We start from the raw sequence: 25,283 nt of genomic DNA, 5'->3' as shown, positions 1-25,283 counted from the left end.
CAGACAAGTCTAATAAATTCAGTTCATAAACTCGATATCAACCAATTAAAGTAAAACCGCTAACTTTTTTTCATAAATAAAATAAAGTCAGTGTACAGAAATATCCAACTAACACAAGGGGGAGTGTGCATCCAATTTAGTGTTGCTTGAAGCTTCACCTGTGATCACATAACGGTGGCTCAAAGGCTTCTCAAATGTCACACCTATAAGCATTCATCCACCTTTATGTTGATCTACATTTTGATAATATCCAAATCTTATATTTCCAAGTTAGGTGGTTACATTTTTCTCTTGGATTAAATAATCAATATTTAATGTTCCACAAAGTATTTGAACTAACTCCTCGTAAATATATATACATTACTGGATTGAATAAACAATATTTAGTGTTCCACAAAGTATTGGAATAAAGTCTTTTTTTTCTTAGAATAAAATCCTCGTAAAACGTCAACAGGCTCTTGCGCAATGCTGACGCAGTCACTGCCTGACTCCTCCCTCTTCAGTTCATCTCAATTCAGTTTTTACTGAGATGACGACAAACACGACTTCACCCTCACCGCGGTTACGGCTCAACGTGCACATTCTCCGGGGATTGTCAAGGGATTTCAATGGTTGGCCCGTTCTTTGTAAGTATCCCTTATTATCACTCGGTCTCCGACTCTAATATTCCAGAAAGACGTTAATACCGACTATCCGAGTCGTCTGTTTGACCGTCATAGCTGTGAAAGCTCGCGCTTCAGCCGGTGAAGGAGCTCGCGAGGGTGGCAGCCATTTGCCCGCGTACGTTTGAACGGAAACTCCATACTCGCTTGATTTATTCGTTTTGACAACTAGACGGTTTTTAGCGAGGTTAGAGACAGTTTGCCGATCATTCCTGAGTTCGTTGTCAATAAATGAAGGGGCACGAGTTCTCAGTCTGTCCTGGACTGCGCTGGCTAGCTGCTTGCTAGCGGTCTCAGCATCACCCATAGACCGTGTCAAGAAGTTAACGTAGTTACTCAGACAGTTTATTTGTCGTTTGAGCCTTAAGTATAAAATTAGACACATGTTTGATTCTGTATATAGATGTAAAACATAATGGTTACTTTGACGTTTTTCATCGTTTGACCGACTGTGAGGGTCAGAGAGGGTGAGCGTGAATTGTTAGCCAGCGAGCTAATGTTAATGTTAAAACTGTCAGTTCAGTCAGATATCACTTTATCGTCACACTCCAGAATGTTCCTGATTTCAGTGCTTCAGTGGTTATGCAAAGCGTGGATGATTAGGGTCCTTAATTTTTGTTTCTTTTTAGTGTAACGTTTCCACAAAATGTGTCACACAAACTTTGCTGGTTAACGTAGTTACATGTAACGTTAACTGGTTTCTTCATATTAATGTTTGCTTTATTTTAACTGTGACTCTGGCATATGGTTACCCTTTAAAGTCTACCCGTGTCTTCGATCATTCCCGTATCCAATACATGGTTAAACTGTAAGCTGATGACCCAGCATTAGACTTAACCTGCGCAGTGAACTGGCTGCTAAGCCAATAGTATTTAAATGGCATGCTTGAAGAACAGGTACGCTGATGTATAGGTGGAATTTGATTTTAACCGGTTCTCTAAACGAGAAGGATGCTAATTGCTGACATGATCCAAAAAATGCGTGCTTGGATGCCATGTGTAGTATTTGATGAGTCACCTGGTTTCATGTTCCACCTTTTTCATCCTGGTCCTGTGTAATTAATTAAAACTGTAAAGGATAGGTGTTGGTTAGTGGGTTAATGGCTTATGCCATATTTTGACGTTTGAGATGGACATGCAGGCATTCCTGCCAGAATCTGATGGGAGTTGTAACATTGCCAGGTGGGAACAAGTCAGGACATGTTTTAGGGCTTGAGGTATCCTCTGATTTTGCATAATATAAGGTGAGATATTTTGCCTGGCATGAGTTTTTTTTGCTGATGGCTTAGTTGTTTGATGTTGATGCTGGTGTTATTTAGTTGGCTAAGTTATGATCATGCTGCAATGTATTTCATCAGCAAATGATCAACGTAATGTACCTATATGGACATTTCATTGGTCGTTTGACAGAATTTGTGTTTTTACTACATTGGGACAATATTAAAATAAACTTTAAAATAACAACTACATTTCTGATAGAATAATTTCTTATTTAATTTAAATCATTTCTTTAAGGACCAACTAAATCATTATGAAGTGTGTGTGTTTAATCAAATCTAGATGATATCATGATATGGTGATGAAAATATATCAAAAATTGAGTTCTTCACTCTGTATAATTGAAATGTTTATACATTGTCTTAATCGTATTTGCATTATTTACCTATTTTTCTATTTATCTACACTTGAATGTTTTTATAAAATGATTAGTAAAAAAAAAAGTTCAATAACCCGGCTATGTATTGTGATATTCACAGTCAGTCAGTATTTACAGTTTCATGCACCTGTAATACACAACACATCACAAAATCATGATCGCCTGCTGCTATAAGATGTTGACTTAGCTTAGTAAACATTCTGTTTGTTTCAGTGATTTAATTCAGTGAAGGATCTATCAGATTGATTCAAACTGATACCCAGTGTGACTGTTTTTGAATTTGGTTAATTAAAAAAGCCGCTCATACTAAATGGGCCATTATGTGTGTGTGTGTGTGTGTGTATATATATATATATATATATATATATATATATATATATAAAAGCTGGATGCTATCTACAGTTTTGCCCTTACTTTGGTTTAGTGCTGCAATGACACGTCGACGTCATCGATTACGTCGACTACTAAAATACGTTGACGTGCGTGAAATGCTTCGACGAGTCACACTGTTTACATCTCGCGTAATGGCATACAGGGAATGGAGAAAGTTGCATTCTATCACAAAAACAGAGACCACGGTTATCAAAAGTATGGTAATAGCCAAATAAAATGGCCATTTGTTCCCTTTGAAAAACCGATATGGTGTACCAAGGCAGCACAACTGGGATGCACCAGCACCTCAGAGGGAAACATCCTGGTGCTCTCTGGTGTTACGGTTTAACTGGTTACTGTGTGATCTGGTGACCAACTTCCTGGTTCATGTCTCTGCTGCAGATGTGATGAAATGACCGGAGCAGATTCGGCGATTCTGAAAGTACAAACTGATGTGATATTATTAAGTGTCTAATAAATGCAGTCTTGCTCATTGCATGATTCCGATATTCTTGTAAAGATTACAAGTTATTGGTAAGATCACCCGTAGCGGCTGAAGTAAGGATAAAATAAAAAATAAAGTAAGTCTGTGTTGGCTTGGGTTTCGAACACACGTTAGGGGCGTTCACATATCGCGGCTAAAAATGCGTGGAAAACGCTAGTCGTGCCACTTTCTCATTTTTTCCAAAGCGCTCGGGCAGTTGCACCCCTGGGATGGACTGCCATTGCTAAGCAACCATGACGTGCTTTCTCTATGAAGACACGGAATATTATATTAGAAGTTGTACTTATATTTTTTTGTAAAGTTATCCAAAGTATTCTTTAGCTAATCAAAAAAAGGACATTAACGATTATTTTTATTAAAATAAATAATTAATCTAGAGTAGTCCACTAATCGAAAAAATAATTGTTAGTTGCAGCTCTACTTTGGTTTCCAGAACAGATCAAGTTGGGAAAGTATTAGACTTTAAATTGAAAAGCGTGTGAATTCAGCTTTATTATCTATACCAGCGGTTCTCAATTCCAGTCCTCGCACCCCCCAGCTCTGCATATTTTGATTCAGATAATCAGCTTGGTAGAAGTAAGCTCCGTGCATGAACTGTGTTCCCATTGACATGGTCCCTACACAGTGTTCATTGCTCCCTACTCCCTGAGCAGGGGACATCTGTTGAAGATACTTCACTTCGGAACATTCATTCATTGATTTGTGCTGCAACATCTTCACACACGGACAAGTGTGACATCATATACCTCTGTAAATAAATACAATTTAAATTCACGTCTCGCACACTTCAATGCACTTTTGAGTGGAACACATGCATTCGCTTCGAACTGGAATCTTGGCGGAATATCCTGTGATGTCCACTTCGAAGGGCACTTACGTTTGAATAGTCTGAAGCATAAGAGAAACATACAAAATTTGCAGAGGAGGAGACGCGAGGACTGGAATTAAGAACCGCTGATCTATACTTATGCACAGCTGATATTTTCTGTGAGCTTCCCTGTATACTCATGGCTCTAGTTGCCTAGTATGGTTGTGTTTACATCACAGGGCTTTGCATAAAATATGGTTTGTTGTGAGTTTGGAATGGATATAGAATGTGGTTGTAAATAAATAACCTGAATGTGTGTGAATGCATGTGTATTAATGACTCGAATACAGAACTCGAATACAGTACGATTGTATTCTGCTGCTGTGTGAACATTGCCACAATAAATTGACCTTCAGCATGATTCTGCTTTGCTCCAGAGACCTGGTGCTTTTTTGGTAGGGGTGCTCCGATCACGATCGGCCGATCGTTAATGTGCATCTCGTCAGTAAAGCCGGAGCACCCCTATTTTTTGGCAAGTCCGCTGAATTCTTTCTCATTATTAACTAATATAAAGACTGTGTCATATGAAGCCATGATAACTTTTCAACACACTGAAGTACAAACTTGGCTTTTTTGATCAGCATTAGACCTGTTTAGACCATATTTATAGCTTGTTTGGCATTTTGGATGAACAGAGCTGTCAGTAGCCCCTCTTACTGGGCAGCGTGGTAAATGTCACTGGTAGCAGAAGTTCACAGCTTGTTAACAAACATGGATTGAGTTGTGCCTCACAGCAGGCTCTTCTAAAACATCTACACAACTGGCAACAGCATGACTCCCATTCCTCCCACTGTCTTTTCTGCTTGTCTGCTTTAATATTGAAGGAGTTGTTATAGCCTTTGAGCCAGCATTGCAAGCCCAGCAGGAGTTATGCTATCCCTTGATGAATGAGCACAGTGCTTAACACTGTCTCATCCTGACCTGACAGACATCTGCTCCCTCTGCATGGCTTCCATAAAAGCTGCATGATGTGGCCTTTGAGAAGACAGTCAATCATCAAGATTTATGTTTTGAATAACATGAACTGTCTGCCTTGTCGTTTGAGTCATTCTGTTTGGTTTACAGTCACAGTGGTATTAGCATCAGACTCACAGGAAATGGGCAGGTTTGTGGAAGCATTTATAGGAGTTCCCTCCTTTTTAGTGGAGTTTCCACCGAGCAGCTTCTTGTCTACATTGAGTGATTCTTCAAAACGCTAATATGGTGGTTGATGACGTTGTTGTTTTTTTGTTGTTGTTTTTGATGGGTTATTAGGTTTTACCTTATTTTGCACATTAGTTTTGTCATCCATTGTTGCAACTTGAATTGAACATGCAGAAAAAGTGTAGGCCTTTTTAAAGGCATTTTTTAGACATTTAAAAAAAAAAAATATATTTATCTCACGATAGCTAACACTCCGTGCAAGCCTGATTTCGTGAGCTGTATATGAGGCGGCCTTTTACACCAAGTTCACACATACTCCGTTTGCAGTGTATATGTAGACCATGTGTGGTATGTAAGTGGTGAAGAAGCGGCACAAACTCTCATTGTGCTTTCACACAGGAGTCTGCTACACTGAAAAAAAAAAAAGTGCTTTGAATTTACTGAATTTGAATGTGTACATCGGTCCCGCATGATCAAAATGTGTTCTACTGACATAATTTTCCTCTCTTTCTCAGTGACTTATTCCTTGCCAAACCAAAATATTTCATTCACGTTAGACTACTTAAAAATAATCATGTTGATTCAAAATATTATTTGTAATTCATGATTGTGTTAAAGTGACTTCATTGTGCCAAGGCTAAGGGTACCAACTTGATTTCTTAATGCTAGTATAAATCTAAGGTATTATGCAAATAAAAATCTAAAGCAATTTCATTATGTCTCTGGTACAAGAGTTGGGTAAACCTAAGTTGCTTTATTAAATTCTACATGTACTATAGACATGTTTAAATGTGTGAATACAAAATCTAAATTCTAAAATTGCAACATTGATAATAAATGCAAAAAGATGGTACTTAATTACTTTTTTGTATTGAGTTTTCAACTTTACAAATGTACAAATAGAAGACTGAGCAGTTGCCATTAATTGATTACACAGATAAATAATATTTTGTGAAATTATATCTCTCAGAAAGTTTTCAAATTACTTTAAGTTATTTATTGCAGAAGTATAAATTGTACCTCACCTTCAGCATTATAATTATTTAATCCACGCTGGACTGAGATGGTGACGGTGCCGCTGCATGTCATGCCAAATCTCTCGAGGCAGATGCATCATTAGCTTGAGATCGTTTTTTTTTTTAGATCGGCCTTTATAGAGACCAGCGATCAAACATCCCAAAGCGATTATCGGCTGATAGTGATTGGTAATTGATCAATCAGAGCACCCCTAATTAAGAACATTGTTTTTGCTCATAAGCTTACCAAAGCACATTTCTGCCAAAGCAGTCATTTCTGTGCGTCTCTAAACTTGACCACAGGCAGCTTTCAAGGTGCATTTGAACTTGCAATCACTCCTATCTCATGGCCATTTTTTTTAAATCTAATTGTTTGACATCTGAATGGGAAGATTAAAGCAGCAGGTGCATTAAACATATATAGCCTACCTTATTTAATTATTTCCCTTTTAAAATGGCTGTTTGAGGAACATTGTGACTATGGCAAAGCACAAAATAAGAATGATGATGGCTTCTGGCTATACCGTATTGCCTTCTCTGTTGATGGAGATTAGCATTGCACTGAGCACCTGGCTTTGGCAGCAGATTTCTCCCTTCCCAGCACCCTGCAGTTTTTTTTATTATTAATATTATGCACATTTTCATACCACCTGCTTTTGGCATCAAAAAATGAAGACCCCTGTTTGTGTCTGGACCAAGGAGCTGACCTCAAAATGATCCGATTTGTAAGATATTATGGCTTATCAAACTACTTTGATGCAGTCAAAAGTCACACAGTGTTTTGTCAAAGTTTAATTTGTGTGATTGCATGGTGCAGTCTTGTTGACACGTCAGTCAGTTTTCCTATACCTGTTACAGCGTGCAAATTCACAAATAAGATTCTGTGTATAAACCAGCATTTCTTTTTGTGTACAGAGACACAAAAAGCATAACCATGGTATAGAGCTGCACGATTCTGGATAAATTGAGAATCACGATTTTTTTTGGTCTTCTATAGAGATCACGATTCTCCCACCATTCTGAACTAAATAAAATATGTGTGTTACAAAATATTATTGCTGCAGTCTATTTAAAAGTGTCTATTTAATCTGAATGAATTCTTAAACATTTTAATATACACTAGGCTACCAGTCCAAACGTTTTTGAACAGTAAGATTTTTTAATAATAATTCTCTTCTGCCTACCAAGCCTACATTTATTTTATCCAAAATACAGCACATGATCTTTTAGAAATCATTCTGATATGCTGATTTGCTGCTCAAGAAATATTTATTTTTATTATTATTACTACTATTATCATTATCACAAGTATATAAATTAATACTTTTAATTTGCAATGATAAAAAAAAAAAAAACATTTTTAACAGCAAATCAGAATATTCAAATAGTTTCTGAAGGATCATGTGACATTGAATAATGATGCTGAAAATTCCACTTTGCATCACAGGAATAAATTACATTTTAAAATACATTCAGGTAGAAAGCAGTTGTTTTAAATTGTAAAAATATTTTACAACTTTACTGTTTTTGATGTACTTTGGATCAAATAAATGCAGGTTTGTATATATAGTATATTTAATACCCCAATTTTAAATGGTTCAACGACTCACTCAAAAACCTACTTCACTTGTTTCTAGGGCTGCACGTTTTCAAGTTTTTCATTAACCGTTAACCGAGGCCCTTAGCGGTTAATAATCGGTTAACCATAGTGTGCGCCAGTGTTTCCGTTGTCCGGTAATTTCCAGACATTGGCCAAAAAAATGAAAAAAAAGAAATGTCCGACAAAATTTAATCTCTCCGGTCAAATTGTCCTATTAAAACTACCTAATAATCCCGCCCACTAACACAATCTGTATTTGAGAATAAGCCTAAAATGTATAAAGCAAATATACACCGACCTTTGGCTATGTTATAAAGGAACAGGCTCTAGTAATGGTTATGTAACTTTCCGTGTTTAGGCGAAGGTAACAAGCAGGCTCCGCGGCCGCCTCGCTAAGGCTATGACTATATGTTTGACAGGTACAATATTTGAAAATCGATAATTATTTTTTTTTAATTACATTTATATCTGAATTTATGTCAACCTATAGACTTTCAAATATCAAAATGTCATGAATTAATATGTATTTGTGTACAAAATGACATATAAACATATTTTCCTATTATATTTTGCCTGGAAACGCTTCCAACAAGGCGTCAGTTCTATTTCTAGCATGCACGCGTCGAGCCGCGCCTGAGCCGCGCGTCTCACGCAGACAGTCGGCAAGCTCTAACTGTTAACATGGGAGCCGAATTAAAAACAAACATGCCACGCAGCTGAGATGCTTTCGCTCATCGCCACGTATCCAGTGAGTCCTGACCGGCCTAATGATGCCCGGGTGTTGGCTGTTGAGATTACAACAACGAGGTTGTACTTGAAGTATATCTAAGCACTGTATTGCAATACTTGCATTTTGCCCCGTCACTCTCAATTTTAAAGTGCTCCAACGCTGTACTTTTTTTTTTGCCCGCTTCATATTAGAAAAATGACTTCTTCTTGTGGACATTACAAATGTCTGGGAGCGCTCTGGCGGTCTCTGGTGGTGCAAAAATGTATTACAACTAAATTCAATGCACGCCATTGACGTCACGTAACCGAGCAAAATGTTTCACTCGGTTACGCAATTTTTAACGGTTAATCGGTTAACCGGTTAACCATGGACACCCCTACTTGTTTCATTACTGGATGAATCAGCGTTTTTGAACGATTCTCTTGAATGAAAAATTCATTCATCGACACATAAATTGCATACAATCCAGTGCGAACATGGTTTTTAACGATCCGGTAAGACTTTGTCAAAGGTTTAATAGACTCAGGTAATCATTGTCATTTAGAAATGAGATCGAGAGGGTGTCTGAATCAAGATTGCGATCTTTTAACGATTAATCGTGCAGCTCTACCATGGTACCTTACAACTTTTTTGACCCTTTATAAATTGGTTTAGACGACAACCGTTGTAGTGTAGATTATTTACTATATATCTGTATCTACTGTTTATAGTTTACATAACACTTTTCATTATCAATTATAGAGTATTTTTGTAGTTCAGTTAACCAGATCCTGATAGGATATTCCAAAAGGCCTGCATATTAAAAAATAAAAATAAATGAATTTATTGAACAACCACTGTTTTTGGCTGTTTTCAAAATAACTTTTTAATACCTGGATTTTTTTTTATACTAATTATCAAACTTTTAAAACAAATTTAAAACAATTTATCAAGCATGATAAATTACATTTCAATGAAAAAGGTTTTTGTCATTGTGAGCTGGCTGAACTTCAATGCCATATTATAATTATGCATAAATGCAAAGCATTTATCCATGGTGAGGAAATGAAACTATGATTTAATGAGCCCTTCTCCAGCATTCTTCAGCAGACAGACAGGCCTTGAGTATCTGTGTGGCATTCAGGGTTTACCTCGGGTGTATTTATAGGCCATTAAGTATGATTCACACAGATTTATATTTCTGGCCTTTATAGCATAACGTGTGTTGTATTCTGAACTGGAAGTGTTATTTATGGACCCCTATGGTCCATTGGTTATTTTATGTCCTTTGTCTTTTATTTTCTACATGGTGTGGTTCAGACATGTTAATTATTTGAAAGTGAGCTACTTTGACATTTCCTCTTAGCAACTTAAAAAACACCTGGGGAGATGGGCCATTTATTCTCACACTGTGTTATCCTGTAATGAAACAGGATTATTAATGTTTCTTAATTCTAGGGATGCACGATCATGATTTTTCATGGCTGATTCCGATACCGATAAAAAAAAAAAAAAAAAAAAGTTAGCCCCGACAAGGCACGATCAAGCACTGGAAGTGACAGTGTAAACGCGACTGGCCCTGGCACCTGACAGTGGAAACGCGGCTAATGAAGTTAAAGCCTTTTGCTAAATCTATTTGTGGCAGTCAATTTTGATTGACCCGCCACAAATAAATCAATGTGTGGGAAACCCTGCAGTAGAATTATTTTTTCTCAGAGGTTTTCTTCTTTTCAAAAAATGCTTCATTAATATTCAGTGATTCTACATTGAAACAAAACTTAATAAACCGCAATAACTATATCCAAATAGTGTTGCACCGTGCACCGATACTTCAAAAGTATCGCGATTCTCGGAAATTAAAAAGTCACGATTCCTAAATTTATTAGTATCGATACTTCAAAGAATGACTGTGTTCCAGATTTGTAAGAGACATATTTCATGATGGTGTGTGCAACGCACGCTTCCAGTGCCTCCCTGTGGACGTCTGTGTTTTTTTTCTCCTCATGCACGCAGCAAAAAAGCACTACAGCGAGATGGCTGCATTAGGGGCTTTACTAAACTGATTTGGCTTTACTAAAAATGTGTGCATAATAGCATTAAATAGTTTAAATAAGTTGTTCAGATGAACAAAGCACGAGGTTTCATATATAATATTCACATTAATCGGGGATTAAATGTGGAGTTAACGTGTTCTGTATGCAAAATATGAAAACGAGCGTAACTGCACAGCCCCAATAACTGCGCTTTGTATCTGCTGATTGCTGATCGAGATTTACATGCTTGGCTCACTGACCCTGTATACGCATTCATTTCGTTCATAAACGAGATGTATCAGTTCCTTCTAGTCGTTCACAAATGAGAAGATCTCTCGATCTCGTTCAGTGAAGGGCGTATGGGTTCATTACATTCAACCAATCACATGCTCCATCACATCTTGAGTAACTCTGACAGGATGAAACAGTTCACAGAGCTGTTAACAATTTGCGCATGCGCTGATAATAGCGCCTTGCTCGCGTGCTGCTGTGGAGGGAGGAACTTCAGTGAACGAGAAATATTTGGAATATATATTTTCATATTTTATTAGGTTCTTTGATAAGGTTACAATACGAAGGTCCAAGTAGAAACGTATCTTCCGTGAAGCGAGGGTCGGGTTGGGTAAAGAAATGTTACTTTATTTGCGGGCAGGGGCGGGCCAAATAATTTCATAAAAGCGGGACCCGCTGGTTGGAAAAAGCTGGTTGATCCGCGCATCACTAGCTTCATGTGCGAGTACAAGTGATACTGTGGCCGCCGATCCACGACTGGTAGAAAAAGATGACGCTCACTAAAGCTCACTGGCTGAGTTTTCTCCTCTGAAAGAAAAGGTTGCACAACTGACAGAATGAGGTACAATATCTGAGTTATTGCTGCTAAATTTTATTTGTTTTTTTTGTTGTTGTTTTTTTACTTGAATGCCATTGCTTAAGTTGATATTTATCTTTTGGCATTTAATCTTCTGAGTTCAGAAACATTGTTTAATATAATCGCAGTTCATATTTTTATTCAAAGTTCAGAGTCAAGATAAATTTATTACTCTTATGTTTCTTATGATAACTGAGATAATGCTGCTAAATTTATTCTTTCTTTACCTTAAATGTCATTGCTCTAATTTATTTTTTATATTTTGATATATCATATTTTGTTCAAATGTTTAATATATCTGCTGTTCAGAAGTTCATTTTTTAGTGTGTTATATGATGAGAATGTTGTCCTGGTTATAATATAAAGCACAGCAATGATATTTGAGAGTGTATCTCAAATTCAGGAAAAGTATCGAAAAAGTATCAGAATCGCAATTCTTGACTATGTCTCGGTATCGAAACAACAATTTTGGTATCGTGACAATACTAAATCCAAATGTATTTTAGCAGAACATTTTAACATTAAAAAAAATGGCACAACCATTTTTTTCCCGGAAACGTAATAGCCAACTAAAAGGTGCATTTGGGTCAACAGCATATTCATTGTTGCTCAGTTTTATATTCCTGGGAATATTATTGTGAATATTCAATGTACTGCTCAGCCCTACCTGTATGTTATCAGCCGAACAACATTCAGTTTTTACTACTTGTTAAACAATGTGAATTTCTTTATGGCAGTGCCAGCACTAGTTACACCTGCACAGCCAAACCTCTTTTTCTGATCTCATAAGAGTGTCAATAGACCCACCTTTTTCATCTGTAATGTCCTGGAATGCAGCAAACAAAGCTGTGTGAAACTCATTGGTGGTTTCAATTCAGGGAATTTAATTCAAAGCTTTTTGCATATTACAATATTCAGTTAAGGAATGTGTACTTACATTCTCAGGTGTGCATTTGTGGTGGCCCAACATGATCCAACTTGTTTTTTCTATTACACGTCATACCATTTTAATTGAAGCATCTTGGCAGCTGTTATGATGTTATTGCTTGTGGCATAGCCTGTGGAAACCTGCGTGACTGCGTATGAACATTTCTGGAGCTGGGGTTAAGTTTACTGCTTGTGGTATTTGCTTAATGCCCTCTTTGCCATCTTGCTTAGGATGAACTTGCTCTTATCTTCTTTTATCTAGATGGAGCATTGATGTTTTTGCTCTTGCTTTTTGAGTTGCCACTGACCTTTGTTACTATGTGGCCTCCACTGAGTCAGTACAGCATGGTCACACCAACAAATCATGCAGGCCTGAGCAGGTGTATCCTCACACTTTACTCCCTCACTGTTTGTTATCTTCCGCATACTTTGTTGTGGAAAAGGAATAGGGTTGTGCACAAATGTTCAGTTCAGAAATGGTGACACACACTTGATTATTAAAAAATAACATCTTTCAATAAATAACATTATTCTAATTATATTAATGTGATTATTCTAATAGAATTTTTTTGATGAGCCAAAATATTTGAATACAATATTTCCATGCCTAAAAATAAGTAGAGCGTGTGTAACAGCGGTGCATGTTTGAAGCTGCGGAAGTTCTAGTGAGACTGAAATGACAAGTGAAACTTTTGCACATTTGTGGTGAAGAGTGGCAAGTGTCAACACTTACACATTCTCATGTTCTCGTGCAGGAGTCACAGATGATCAGTATGCTCATGTTCACCTTACTGGCAAGCAGACTGAAGTAGCAATCGATGGTAAATCTCCAGGGAATCCTTGTCACCTGAGGGGCATTTTCCTTGTGCTCGCATGCATCCGTTCTGTGTTTTTTGGGAATAGCATGCGTCAGGCGGGGGAGTTTTTCTGTGAATTGTCGATTCATGGGTGGATGTTTGCTCTCAGCTGGGTGGATTACATGTGTATGTGTCAATTATGTCTTGATGAGATGCTTAGTTGAACATGACACTGTCTCTGTTGCAGGAAGTCTGAAAAGCATGGGGCTGCATTTATTTGACCAGAAATCCAGTAAAAACACTATCATGAAATAATATTACAATTTAAAATAATGATTCTATTTTAATATTTAAAAATGTGGTTCATTCCTGTTATGTCAAAGCTGAATTTCTGGCAGTCATCACTCCAATCTGATTTCCAGGGTGATTAGGTGCTTAAGAAACATTGGTTACCATCAATGTGGAAAACAGTGCTGTTGTAATGTTTCATGGTTTCCACAATTTCTTTTTTATTTTTATTTTTTTATGGATAGAAAACTCAAAAGAACCACACAAAACTTTTGTAACAATCTTTACGGCCTCTTTTGATCATTTTAATGAAATTTCTCCAGTTTCTCAATGTTTCTTAGTGTATTTGATAGTACGGTTGTTAGATGTTGTAGTATTATTTATATAATTTGTCTGAATAATTACTGGAAAAAAATGTGATGCAATGTTTATTTATTTGAGATATACTTGAAGGCTACATGCAGTTGCTGTAACTTGTTAATATAACCCTAGTGTGTGATATAGCCAGCCAGAGGTTTGTGCAAAGCATGAGCTGGCACAGTTCTTATCTTTGGTTTTCTCTGCATCTCTCTCTCTGTCCCTCAGCCCAAGGCCTGTGATCTCACAGAGTCATACTCTGACAGCTCTGAAGGAGAGAGCCTTGCAACTGACTCTGATACAGGTCCAGCTTTTGGTCAGCAGCTCAGACTGTACTCTAGAAAAAAGAAAGAAAAGAGTGCTACAAGAAGTAGAAATAAATAACCAGTCAAATAAATGAAGGTAGCATATGTATCGCTGTATTTTTCAGTTTTTTTTTTTCAGATTCATTTCTCATAAGTGAGTCAGTTTGTTGCTTTAATCATTGCCTAGTTCTGTGTTCTTACATGCTGTGTTATGTGCATTCATACACAGACCTTTTGGCCCATATCTACAGCAGGTTTCAGACTAAAATTATCATGAAGAATGAAAACAGCTCCAATGTCCCAGCTGAATTTGTTACTCAAATCAGAGGGATCTGAAAAGGATCAGTGCTTTGCTGTTGGCATATAAACCTTTCTAAAGCCCCGTAATCGGTTTCACTGGCTGGGTTAGCATGCTCAGGTGCTGCTTTTAGATGTTTTTTTTTTTAAAAAAGCCATAAATAGTTAAGTTATACAGTATGTGCACATTCACACTCATTAGACCCCTATTACCTTAGGGTTTATATCACAACATAAGTCACAATTTCGTGCAACAGTTCCTGTTATTAAATTTTTTTTTTTTTTTAGCCAAATCAGATTCAGTTAGATTAAGATCCTCACTTCTGCTCTTACAATATGGGATTTGCTCAGTCACACTACGTAAAACAGTCCGTACCGCTTCTATCACCTGTTTGGGCTGCTGTGTTCTCAGATAGAGCGCTCATTATCATTGTGTACATGACACTCCTAGATTATGAAAAGAGCAGCCATATGGCCTTTCAGACATTCCCAGCTGCATAGGGTCGAGGGAAAGAGGGCTCAGATGGAGTAAGGCATGGCAGAGATAGACAGACAGACAGACAGACAGACAGAGCTCTGTACCCAGTGACCTAGATGACCCAGATAACAAGAAGCAGTATTTCACAAAACAGTGGGCAACATGAAACTGTCATTTCTGAGAAGTCTTCCTTTTTTCCAGTGCTCTATTCGTTCATGCACAAGGCAGCTGATGTGTGTGAGTGTTTGTATAAGCGGCAGGGGAACTGAGCAGGGTGTACGTGTGACACAGCAGAGGCTTCACACTGGCTCGCCTCTGGTGTTAAAGAGAAACTGAATGTATTACCGGACAGTTCCAGTTCTGCCTAGTTTAAACGTGTGACTTCTAAACACTAGATAGGTCTTGTGAGAGAAGATTGAGTAGTGTGTTAGTGCTGGCTATGCGATTACTAAGAGAAATGAATGGCAGAAAGCCCCTTGTGCTCTGTAAGCAAAACTTGTTTTTTTTTCTGCCTATCTGCCTTTTATTTTCTTTCTGTCTCAACGTCTGTTACTTTGCACTCATTTTTTCCCCCCATCTGTTCTTGTAGTAGTATTTACAGGAGTGGCTTGCGAATGTGGTTTGATTTGCATGAGTTTCTGGTAAAAGTAGAGCAAGAGGAGGAAGTAGGGCCTTGATAGGAACGCTGTATCACACAGCTGCATCCCTGACTGCATGGCTTCTTATAGAACTTTTATGTGCATTGCTTACACTTGGTTTTTACATGCCTTTTGGAGATCAGTGTTGAAAACTGTTCGTCTAAAAATATCAGCATTTAACAGGACTCCAGACTGCAACCAAATGGTCACATTTTGCAACTGTTTTTTTTTCTGCCTATTTTGCGACCTCTGCATTGTTCAACTCGTAAGCACTGTCATTTGTTGCATATGAGAAACATCAAATGGTAACGAAAGTGAAAAGCTTAATAAAACCGCACTACTAATTTGAGCTGCACAGCGCTTCAATTGTAGAGCCTGGTTTATGTTTGATTCATCGGCAGGACTGTGAAGGTGTGCGCAGCAAAGATGACACACACACTGAGGAAACAATGGATGGTTTTCAAGCTAAAGTACAGTAAAAGACCGCTTCTTCAACCAGAGGAGGCTCTTTTAATTATGATTGTTTGCTAAACCTTCTGTAATTTATTAGTCGGTACAGCATGCGTTGTGTGTCATGCCTCATCTATTTGTTTTTGTTTATAAACGTTTTGTAAGCTAGTTTTTCATTGTATCTTAGTTTTTTATTGTTGTGCTTTTAAATTAAGAATAACAACGAATCCATCTTTTGTTTTAGTCTTAAAAAGTGAAAAGGTGTATTTAAAGGGGGGGTGAAATGCTATTTCATGCATACTGAGTTTTTTACACTGTTAAAGAGTTGGATTCCCATGCTAAACATGGACAAAGTTTCAAAAATTAAGTTGTACGTTTGAAGGAGTATTTCTGTTCCAAAAATACTCCTTCCGGTTTGTCACAAGTTTCGGAAAGTTTTTTTCGAGTATGGCTCTGTGTGACGTTAGATGGAGCGGAATTTCCTTATATGGGTCCTGAGGGCACTTCTGTCGAAAGAGCGCATGCTCCCGTAGAGCAGAGCACTGAGAGCAGAGGCATTCACTGATCAGAGCGAGAGTGTCGCGAAATGTCACAAAAGTAGTGTGTTTTTGGTTGCCAGGGCAAGACAACCCTGCACAGATTACCAAAAAAAAAAAAACAGCATTAAGGGACCAGTGAATGGAGTTTATTTTTACAGAGCATCAACGGAGTTGTGCAATTGTTTGTGTTTGTTCCCTGCATTTCGAAGATGCTTGTTTTACAAACAAGGCCCAGTTTGACGACGGATTTGCACATCGTTTATTTCTTAAGGATGATGCAATCCCAACGAAAAGGGCCACGATCGTGTGTTGGAACCGCATGCTGTGAGTAAAACTGCTTCAAACATCTCTGCCTTCTTGTTAGTGCGTCCCCTCCCATGCCGAGACCCGGGTTCGAGCCCCGTTCGAAGCGAGTCGTTGCTGCTGCTGCTCTCGTTCAGTTTCAGCCTCGGGATCTGATTCTGGATCATAAATAAACGGCTGAATCTGACTGTTAGCCATGGTTTGGTTTGGTTGGTTTTTTCCTCACGGTAAAGTCACAGCTTCCAAACGCTTTCAACGCAAAAGCCTTCTGGCGCTCGTGATTCTTTAGCTCCGCCCACACGTCACGCCTCCAGTCGGCCGTGTTTTTCCGGGAAAAATCGGTACAGACTATCTTTCTCTTATGAATATAATAAAACTAATGACTTTTTGGAGTTGTGAAGGAGCATTTCACCCCCCCCCCCCCCCCCCTTTTAAGCAAAACAGACAATTATCTTTTCTTGTAAAACATGACAAGATCCCAAATTGCCAAAGCCCAGCTTATAACACCGCAAAAGAGGAACTCCCGTTCACACAATTAAAATCACAGATAATACTGATGAAAAAGAACGGGTTAAATGTTAACCACTTTCGTTTCCAAAATACTATAAACTATGATAATGCATGCATTGATTAATCCCATGTTGTAGTGCAAAAAAATAAATATATATATATATAGCAACCAAATCATGTGCTCAGACAGAAAATTGGTCGCAAAAGAGCGACAAGTGGGAAGAATAAGTCTGGAGCCTTGTTTAATAAAGAAGCAGGTCAAACACTGAGCTGTTTCTTATTAATCTTGTTTTTCAAATCAGTTGAAAGACTCCCAAACTTTGTCTATCACACAGACTCCACAAGAGACAGATGTTAATATTAATGTAAACGCTATGGTCCGCTCAACCAAGACTGATCTGATGATAAATATCAGGTGCAAACGGGGTCATTGTCTTATTTGCACTTCAGCGTCACAGTAGCATCTCTTTCCACTCGTCCTATTCCTTTGTGTGCTTGTGCTTTCTTGCCCAGCTCAATTATCCTGTCCGAATCATTGGTTTACCATCAGGACCCTGGGGATGGTTTAAAAAAAGAGCTTTTTAGCTTTGGTCTTCTTTTGATAAGATAATCACATTCCTAGTCTTGCTGCTTTTTCTCTTTTGAAGAGGCCACTTTATTCTCCTTTTGGTGCCGTCTATTTAGCTTCATCTTTTGGATCTAGCATTCGAGACTGCCTCTTTCCTACTGAGAATTGCAACTTGTTGACAGTCCAAATCCTCTGATCTTCCTTTTTTTTTTTAAACCGTGTCTGTCTCGACATGTCCAAGTCTCGTATCGTGAAGACTCTCATTGTGTGTCCTATTTGTTTTAGTTTTTTCTTAATGTGGTTATTCAGTCTGTTGAAGAACAGGGAGCCAAGATGACTTGGTTACTTTGATGGGTGTCCTTTAAGAATGGATGGGGGTGGCGTGTTGAGTAGAGATGCGTGGGACCGTGAAACAGTTGAGGCAGTTTGAAGCTTTGCCTGACTTTAATCCTTGCAACTACTTTAGAGTTTTCAGAAACTCAGGAACAAGCCCTCACTGTATTGTCCTTTTTGTGCTTTTTTCATGTCAGGCTTTCTCTTTTGCTCTACCCTTCTGTTTTTCTCGAGTGTGCACAGCTTTTGATTTGAGAGACTGCATTTGTGAGGCAAATGTTGCATTTGCAATACACAAGACATTGTACTTTGTGCTGCATTGTGACATAGGTGTCATGATGTCCTAGACTTGTTGTTATCACTCAATGGGACGAGTCACTGGCTTACGCAGGAGAAAGGATGAATCATCATTCAGAGCTGAGCAGTAGTACTCTTAAGATGTTGATAGGGTTTTTAAAAGGATGTCTAAATGACTGTTAATTCAATGTTTTCGTTCTGCTCTAACTTTATCTTCTTTCTCCCTCTCCAGCATTTCTGTGTTGATTCGGATCACACATATATGGCGTTTGTGACCATCTACGGAGAGTTCTGCCAGGCTCAGCACCTTACCTTCGTGGACAAGTGAATTGTTAGCCACCCGCGGGACTACGCTACCCAGAAGCCTCCCTGACAGCCAGCACACTGGGCCCAGTCTGTCTCTTCTATACCCTTTTGTGATCCCGTGTAGTCCGCAAACACACCCGCCTCACTTCCTCCCTACAGCTTTTTCTCCCTGTAGCCAATCAGAAACTCTTCTCCTGAATGGGGTAATCTCAATTGTCTCAATTGGATGACTGAGGGATAGTCTCCTTTTTCTTTAGTTTTCCTTTCAAGTTTCTCATCCCTTTTTTTATGCATCCTTTGAACATTGTGGACTAGATCACCATCCTTTTGACTTTAGTTTGTACTTCTAGTAGTCTAGTGTCCACCCTCCATTTCACCCAATATATATATATATTTTTTGTCTATTTATTTTTTCATACTGCTGAAAACTGAGCCAAAGATTTTTTTTTAAAGAAACAAAGGAACAGGAATTATAAGTACTTCATTGTAATTGTTTTAAAGACGTCTTGCCAACATGAACCGCCCTGCCGCTGTTGAGATTTCCTATGACTGCATGAGATTCCTCATCACACACAACCCCACCAACTCCACTCTCAACAAGTTCACTGAGGTAAGAGAGCCATCTAGATGCTCTTTTTGTGAATGAGCTTGAAAGGGGAAACCCAAATATTCTCTTTCACGCGTTTCACTCTGCCTCCTCTGTCCTTAGGAGTTGAAGAAGTTTGGGGTGAACACACTGGTAAGAGTATGTGAAGCCACCTATGACAAAGCACCAGTGGAGAAGGAGGGCATACAGGTCCTGGTGAGTAAATCTAATTGAGGTGAACAGTGTTTAGCGGGGGGGGGGGAGAAAAGGCACTCATTTTCCACACTCAATGACACAGTGCTTTTCTGCAAGATCAGCTGCCCTTGGTTGATAAAAAGGCACATGTATGCCTGTGCTGCACTCTTGGGAACTCCCATTGGTAGTAATTCACTAGCATAAAAGGGCAACTAATCGTTTTTTCAGCTAGTCCAAAACTCCCACACTGGCCCCAAGCCATACTTATTGTTAAGCCCTGTTTTTTAATGTTTATTGTGCCTTTTATTCTTTACATGTTTAAATGGTAAATATTGAACTCTTATACACTACAGTTCAAAAGTTTTTTTTTTTAAATACATTTATTATATTTTTACTAGTAAATTCATACAAATTTATAGTAAAACATTATTGTTGTTATTTTAAACTTTTTATTTATCAAAGAACCCAGTCACAGTTTTCACAAAAATATGAAGCAGTACAACTGTTTTCAGCATTAATAATAATAATAAATGTTTCTTGAACATCCAGTCAGCATGGGAGAAGCATTTCTGAAGTATATGACACTGTTGTCACATTACAAAAACATTCATGCTTCAGCTTCTTAAAATTTTTCCCGTGAAATTGGGTATCGTATGATATTGTGGGTTGCATCAACTGTGCAGCAAATTTTATATATTGCTTTGTCCCAGTGGTCTTTTCTGTGATCTGATCTCAAAAGGGGAACTGAACAAGCAAAATCTCAAACATGCTCCTTTTCCTCTTCAGATCATGCAAGTCGTTTCACCCATAGCTCTTCTGATGTCACCAACAAGTGCTGTATGCGGGTGTGTGTGTAACAAAGACATCTCCTTAGTGACCTGTGGGAAAAAAAACTTACTCTGCGTGTTATGTCTTTATTTATACTCAAAATTATCTTGTTCTGACCCTACTGGAAAAGCCTAGATAGGCCTGACAGTTTATTTACCCTCTCTGCTCACCTGTTACTCTACATGCTAGTTTGGTAAACAAAAGATATATTTACCGCCACTATATCTGGAGATTTAGGCAAACCCAAGTTTCGCATTTAAAAGAGGAAATTTCAGCCCATGACTTTGTTCCCTTTTATGTATTTGATCATTTTCCATGACCTGCAGATTATTATTTGGACATTATAAGGAAGGAAAGGTGTTAGAAGGGGAACAATATCCTTACTTCCTTAAAGAGAAGGTACTGAGTAGTTAAAAATTCACTGTCATGTTAGGGTGGTTACAGTCATGGCATCTGTCTAACTGCAGTAACCCTATACCCGAGTGAAGATTTATATATCTACTGTTCAATACAGTGCACCTTGGAACTATGGTTTGCATGTTTGAGTAGCATAGAAAGTGAGAGACTGCTGTGAGCTGAAGTTGTCTTCGGGTCAGTAGAAGCACGGCGGTCCAGACAGCTGCGTAGACATGGAGCTGCCAGCCAGTACGTTTCCATTGTCTGTCATACTCGCCCACACACGCTTTCTCTTCAGTGTTCCCAAGCACCAATCTTCTCACACGCTCAGATCTAGGGATATTTGAAGAGGAAATGCAAAGCAGACTGCGATAACTACAAGAAACGGTTGATAATTAATGTTGTCCTGAGCTGTGTTTAGTGATGCAAATGGATTTACCAGAAAACTACTATACTCCGTTAGGATGAAATTAGACTTCACGTTGTTTTGGTGAACACGATCCATCGTGCCCTGAACTCCTCTGTATTCTTCACTCCTCCTGATGGCTCTCCTTATTGATCCTGTTTCCGGCTTCACATTATATCTTATTCTCCTTGGTCTGTCCTCTCCTGTTTTGTCTCCTCATATTTCTCTCTTCTCCTCTTAACCCTGTTTCGCTAGTTGTGTGGTTTGTCTGGGAAGAGGCCAGATCTCTGTGGCCTTCTGCCCAAAAACTGTTCATGAGAATGTTCTGCTCTCCCACAATGCCTTGCTCCACAGGCAATTTCTGCAAGGCCTAGTGTGAAACATTTCAAGTTCTTCAGCTGTTTTACTTTGAAAATGTTCTCTCTAGTGCTCTGAGCAATACACAAGACATTAAATTGCTGTTTGTGAGTTTGTTGTTGTTGTTTTTTTTTTTCACTGCTGCAGGACTGGCCCTTTGATGACGGAGCTCCGCCCCCAACCCAGATTGTAGATGATTGGTTAAACCTGCTGAAGACTAAGTTCAGAGAGGAGCCAAAATGCTGCATTGCTGTTCACTGTGTTGCAGGGTTGGGCCGGTTAGTGTTTTAGTTGTCAATGTGCTTCTTGAGAGATTTGAGCAAGTGTTAGTCCCTCCTTTGTTAGCTCAAATGATAGGACATCTGTATCATCTTGAAATAACTTTCTATATTTGATCAAAAAACTGTAACATTTTGAACATTATTTTTATCATGTAATGGATTCTCATGATGGTAAAGTTACCAAGCAGCTTATGTAAAGGCTTACTCCAAGTCAGGTGAATCCGAAACCTGCCTCATTATACTGGACTTCTAGTTAAGATAGTTGAGTCCATTAGTTGCTCAAGCGACCCATGACCAGTCGAAACTGTGTGGTTGTGTAAAAAGTAACCTGCATATGAGCTCCACTTGTGTTCTCAAACTCTCAGCCTCTTTCACCTCTGTATACAACTGCTGATACACACACACACAAAACAGTAACCAGTCTAAACTTGAGAAGGTAAAGGTCTGTGACCTGCTTGTGTTAGTTTGGTGTAACCAACATTGTGGGCAGTACAGTGTACTCTGTACTCTTGCATTCATTTTCCTGAGCTCAGTTTACACCAGTTCCTTTAGCGAAAAAACAAACAAACAAAAAAACAGCAGCACCATTTAAACGAGCCTGTGGTCATTCTGCTCTCCAAGCGCAGAAGTGTTTTTTGTTGTTGTTGTTGTTTGTTCTGCATTTTTTAGAGAGGGGGTGTGTGTGTGTGTGTGTGTGTGTGTGAACTCAACTACAGACTGCCTTCTCAGCTCTTGACCTCTTTACATAAACAAGCAGCTCAGAATACAGTTTTCTCTGTGAACACAAGCAAACTTGTTTAGGAGCTCCCAAAGATGGGACACTGATTTGATCATTGTTGATGCAGGTGGAAGAATGAATGACCTTTTAAAAAATATACACATTTTTATAAAAAACGTTTTTATAATTTTTTATTTATTTTATATTTGTTTTTTTGTTTTTTTCATCAAGCTGTAAGTTTGTTCACTGAAAACTTGCATTGTATTGAATCTGTTTTATCTTGTTTTCATAGAGCACCTGTACTGGTGGCTTTAGCCTTAATCGAGTGTGGGATGAAGTATGAAGATGCGGTGCAGTTTATTAGACAGTAAGTATTTTGTATGTTTTCTCATTGATATACATTTGACAATCTAACTTCTGTTTTAAGGTTGGAATACACTACACACCTTTTTTAAATCTGAACAGTTTTTAAAAACCAGACATCATACGTTTGACAACTTGCAGATGGTTAGAATAAAAAACTGGACATCATACACTAAACTTTCTGAAGTAGTTCTGAACATAAACATACACAGAAATACATACCTCGCTGCTATTAGACTATTAGCTATTAGATTAATAAATATGTGCCCCTCATTCTCTGCATGATCTGTCAACTCAAATTTCCCAACATTTGCAGACTACCTGCAACTAGCATTTACTCCTTCAAAATTAGCACATAAATCATATAAAAAGAAATATATTCCAGCCTTTCGCGGATTTAAACTGCACTAATAGATTTTTTTTTTTTTTTTTTTTTTTTTAAGGAAGAGACGTGGAGCCTTCAACTCCAAACAGCTTCTTTACCTTGAAAAATACAGACCCAAGATGCGTCTGCGGTTCAAGGATCCCAACGGTCCCAACTGCTGTGTCCAGTAATGCGTCAATTCTGTCAGTCCTTCAAAACACCTGTGGGAAGTTGAACCAGGGTAAAGGGGAGCAAAAGCTGTGGGTTATAATTGTGGTGATTTTATCAAATGAATCATGGCTAATCAATCACAGGGATGTAATGAATGATAGCTAATCTATGGATTCACCAGCAGTATCAATGAGAAGGGTCAAAGCACACAGATGAGCCCACAACCTGGTTCCTTAACCAGCGTTAACAGTCATGGGCAAGAATATACACCAGTTCCCCTGATTTCCCAAATTTCCAATCCTTTGATGACTTTTTATTTTGTGTTATTTCAGAACGAGTACTTTGAACCATGATGAAAAGATTTACATTTGCTGTCAATGTTGATTTTTTTTTTTTTTTTTTTTTAAGACTTTTATTGTTTGGCATGTATCTTTTATCTATCTTATTTTTTTCTTTTTGTTATAATTTCCACACACAACAGCCAATTTTGTTACAGAAACAACTCTGAAGTGTTTTTGCGCCATCATTTTTAAGAAGTTCCTCTCCAATGCAGCAATTGCCCCCTTTGAAATCTTTTAATTTAGGGTTAGCCTAGGTTTTAAATATGTCAGCTGCATTTATTCTCCATAATTAGTGTCTTGTCAGGAGTGTGGGTGGGGTTTTTTTTTTTTTTTTTGTGGAGCCATGTTATTTTCTCTAGTTATCTTAATCTTTGGGGAGTGCAATATTGAGTCCAGCTTAGAAAAATCCTCACCCGTAGGACGGTCCTACATCCAAATTCAAATACAGGAGGATACTTGGCTTGACTTAGGCACTCGCTTTCTATAGCTGCTTTTTGCTGGCTGCTCCGTAAAAAGCTTAATTTGTTGGCCTGGCTGTGACACCCACACATAAAGTGTACACTTTATCTGTCACCCTACTGTTCAGCCCACAAACACTGAAGGAAGTGAGATGCAGGAGACCTGTCAGCTCTGGGTTTATTTAATTACATTTTTTTTATTGTTATTGTTTTAATCACTGTGCTCATTTTGAAAACACCCCCACTTCATCTTGGTTTGAAGACAAATAAATGAATTGCAATTGATTCTGCCTATTTTCATTGTGTTCTTTCCTGTAATATGTTAGCTATTTATTGTGCTTGGTAGATGAGTCACTTTGTGATGACTGATTTTTACGGCCGCCTTCAAGATAACATCCGAAATCATTCCGGAAGATAATGTGAAAGATAATTTGGCGCAAGTGACATGTACTTACACCTGCAACTGAAAAAGAAATCAATCAATCAATCTTTGAGATTTCTATAAAAGAGAAAGGTGAGAGAAAAAAACGTGTCTGGTCAAACAGTACATCACCCAGAATGTACGGCCCTTGATAGTCATTTAAAGACAAACCAAATATGACTTATTTGACTCTGAGGATTTTCTGGCCAGAAAGGTCCTGACTCGTGCATAAAGGAAACCCATTTCTAATGTGAAGAGTGATAGTGCAGATGGAAGATGACTAAACTCTTGAAATATTTAAGTCAGTCACATGGTGGAAATGACCTATTTATTTTCCATCTCTACACCTGCTGACATAATCCACTGGAGTCTGTAATATGAAGAGTCAGATGTAGGACACAACGGGGCAGTTTTCCAGGACCGAGATTAAGCTTAGTCCTAAACTAAAATGGCCCTTTAAACCAGATTAACAGAAATCTGCTTTCTGTCATGGTTTTAAATAGTCTTGTACTTAGTCTAGTCTAAAATTTAATGATTTCCCGAAGGAAGACTAGAGCTACTAAATTGAGGTTT

The 25,283-nt window shown here is 38.2% G+C and overlaps 1 protein-coding gene across 1 annotated transcript; it reads left to right on the top strand.

Annotated features, from left to right (window-relative positions):
• Positions 1-480: 480 nt before the first annotated feature.
• Positions 481-24,574, top strand: LOC113071267 (protein tyrosine phosphatase type IVA 2-like). Its single transcript, XM_026244633.1, has 7 exons — positions 481-626; positions 18,752-19,028; positions 19,327-19,435; positions 19,535-19,627; positions 21,741-21,871; positions 22,885-22,959; positions 23,399-24,574. The coding sequence occupies exons 2-7, from the start codon at positions 19,024-19,026 to the stop codon at positions 23,508-23,510; spliced, it is 525 nt and encodes a 174-aa protein (XP_026100418.1). The 5' UTR covers positions 481-626; positions 18,752-19,023; the 3' UTR covers positions 23,511-24,574.
• Positions 24,575-25,283: the final 709 nt, after the last annotated feature.

This window comes from Carassius auratus, unplaced genomic scaffold (assembly GCF_003368295.1).
Source record: "Carassius auratus strain Wakin unplaced genomic scaffold, ASM336829v1 scaf_tig00006726, whole genome shotgun sequence".
Lineage (NCBI taxonomy): Eukaryota > Metazoa > Chordata > Actinopteri > Cypriniformes > Cyprinidae > Carassius > Carassius auratus.
Note: the sequence above shows the minus strand (reverse complement) of the source record. Positions and strands in the feature narration are given on the sequence as shown.